Below are 2,715 nucleotides of genomic sequence, written 5' to 3' on the forward strand. Positions count from 1 at the left end.
CCCCACACACACAAACACACACACACGCGCTCACTATTTTTATATATTGCGAGTGAAAACATTGTTCGAAGCAGGTAACGGTTTGGAAATTTGTTTAGCTGCAGTCACAACTTTTCTAAATCAGGAAAGCCGCGGGAAGCCCCCTACATCCCCCCCGCTCCCTCTGAGAAGGAAGAGGACATTTTCAGCGGAGCTGTCCAGAAGGGCATCAACTTCGACAAGTACGATGACATCCCCGTGGAGGTGAGCGGCCGGGACCAGTGTTGCTTCATCAGCACGTTCGACGAGGCCGGCCTCTACCCGACCTTCCTGCGCAATATCAAGAGGGCCAAGTACGAGAAGCCCACCCCCATCCAGAAGTATTCCATCCCGATCATCACGGCGGGCCGAGACCTGATGGCCTGTGCTCAGACTGGCTCGGGGAAAACCGTGAGTCTTGTCGTCATTGTTGTCTCTCAGTTGTGTCACTTTTCCTGATAAATCTGGAAATCTGGATTTCTTAATTTGTCCGTATTTTGTATTGTGTATTTTCAAAAGTGTTTATTCTAGTTGTCTTTTGTAAAAGGAATGTGCTTTTTCCACAGGATCTGAAAAGTTGGCGTTTTTAGAATTAAAAAAATTTTGTATCCAGTTTGCGCACTTTTGTCGATTAATTGCTGATGGTAGGTTTTAATTCATTTGTCAACATATTTGTGTTGCAAGTGCCATAAAACTCTTACTAAAATTTAAAACATCTGTCATTATTATGTCTCCTCTTCCTTTTCCTTGTATATTTTCTCTAGTAACACCTCTAATCTACAGCACTTAAATGATTACATGAGGCCAATTTGTGTTGCCAGCGCTGTAAAACTCTTGCTAAAACTAAAGACATCTGTCATCAATATCTCTTTTCTTTTTCTTTGGGTGTTACTCCTTAGTAACCTCTCTAATCTTCGGCACCTATATGAGACCCAATTTGTGTCTCGGGTGCCGCAAAACTGACTAAAACTAAACTAAAAATGGCCTGGATGCTTTATTTCGGAATGATGTTAACAGGGTTAAGATGTGTCTTGGTAAACTTGAAAACTCTTGAAATTTTGGGAAATTGACAAAAGTCTTGGAAATGTAAAAAATTCTAAAACCTCCTCGAATTTTAGAAGCCCCCGACTTAATGCATTCTGAAGTCTACCATAATGTATTTTTGCATGCTGAACAAAAAATTTTCTTCCGAAATGACACGTTATTTGTCTTTGGGAAAAAAGAAACCTGGTCTTGAAAACTTTGGGGGGAAAAATCTCCTGCTCTGCATGAACCTTGCGTTAATGGGTTTTTTTTCGTTTTTTTCTCCAGGCGGCCTTCCTCCTGCCCGTGCTGACGTCGATGGTGACCAGCGGACTGACCACAGACAAGTACCAGGAGGTCCAGCTCCCCCAGGCCATCTGCGTGGCCCCCACCAGAGAGTTGGCCCTGCAGATCTACAACGACTGCCGCAAGTTCTCGTATGAGACGGAGGTCCGGGCCGTGGTCCTGTACGGCGGGACCTCGGTGGGCTACCAGATGCGCCAGGTAGAGAACGGCGCCAACTTTGTCATTGGCACGCCAGGAAGGCTGCTGGATGTGATCAACCGCGGGAAGGTGAGTGGGCTAGATTGGGGTTTGGGGGGGGGTGTGGCTGGCTTTATCTGAGAAAGAAATCACTAAGTTAACCTGTGTTTTGTCTGTTTATTTAGGTGTGCTTGTGGTCTTTGGAGCAGGTGCAGATTTTGTCTTTTTTTTTATAAGTTGATAGATGCCCTGTCCAGTTCTTTTTTGTAAAACAATTGTCCTTAATGTTTCTGTGGGATTGTGGTCTGACGTGAATTGTTCCTTCTCACCTGTCCAATATCTATCGTTCTTATCTTTCCTCCTTGTATGTTTCTTTCTGAAAACCTCTAAGGGCGCCCATATGACCGTACGCAGTTGCGAGCACAGTAAAACTCTTACTAAACTAAAAAACCTCTAACCTTCGGCATTTGTGTTGCCTAATTCATCTCGCAAGTGCTATAAAATTCTTACTTTAACAAACCATCATCATCATCCCTGTAAATTGTATTGTCTGCTTTGTCTACAGATCAGCCTGAGCAAGTGTTCGTTCCTGATTCTGGACGAAGCCGACAGAATGCTGGACATGGGATTTGAACCAGACATTCGGAAGCTCGTGGAGACGATGGGCATGCCGGCTAAGACAGAGAGACAGACACTTATGTTCTCAGCCACTTTCCCCGAGGAGATTCAGAAGTTGGCTGCAGACTTTTTGAACGATTATCTGTTTGTGACGGTGGGTCGAGTCGGAGGAGCCAACACAGACGTGACACAGAACTTCTTCGAAGTGGACAGGTTGCAGAAGAGAGATTCCTTGTGTGATATCTTGAACGCTGGAGGTAAATTATGCTTTTGTTTTTGTGCTGTGGGGTAAAGTTTCATTATCACTGCAATGGTGTATATGCAGTTGTGACCGCCGTAAAACTTTTTTCAAACCAAACTAAATGTAATGGTGCAGGTCAGTGGGTGGCAAACTCTATCGCACAGAGCGCCTAACTCTTTATCACACATAAGGTTGTAGGCTCAACTGGATAAACATTTATTAAGCAGTTGAAAACTTTAGATGTAAATTAAAACAGAACAAATTTGAAATAATAAGAAATCAAGGCCTACCTATTTTCTCTCTTTTGTCCGAACTGGATTGAATGTTGGACC

General features: G+C 43.8%; 1 protein-coding gene across 1 annotated transcript; it reads left to right on the forward strand.

Moving 5' to 3' along the window:
- Positions 1-124: 124 nt before the first annotated feature.
- On the forward strand, positions 125-2,399 carry LOC101863650 (ATP-dependent RNA helicase ded1; the record flags this gene model as incomplete). Its single annotated transcript, XM_005113531.2, is given in 3 exon segments — positions 125-429; positions 1,330-1,614; positions 2,090-2,399. Coding segments are annotated over 3 exon segments (900 nt in total), but the record flags the coding sequence as incomplete, so codon positions are not given.
- Between the last annotated feature and the right edge of the window lie 316 nt (positions 2,400-2,715).

Source organism: Aplysia californica, unplaced genomic scaffold (genome assembly GCF_000002075.1).
Source record: "Aplysia californica isolate F4 #8 unplaced genomic scaffold, AplCal3.0 scaffold03192, whole genome shotgun sequence".
NCBI lineage: Eukaryota > Metazoa > Mollusca > Gastropoda > Aplysiida > Aplysiidae > Aplysia > Aplysia californica.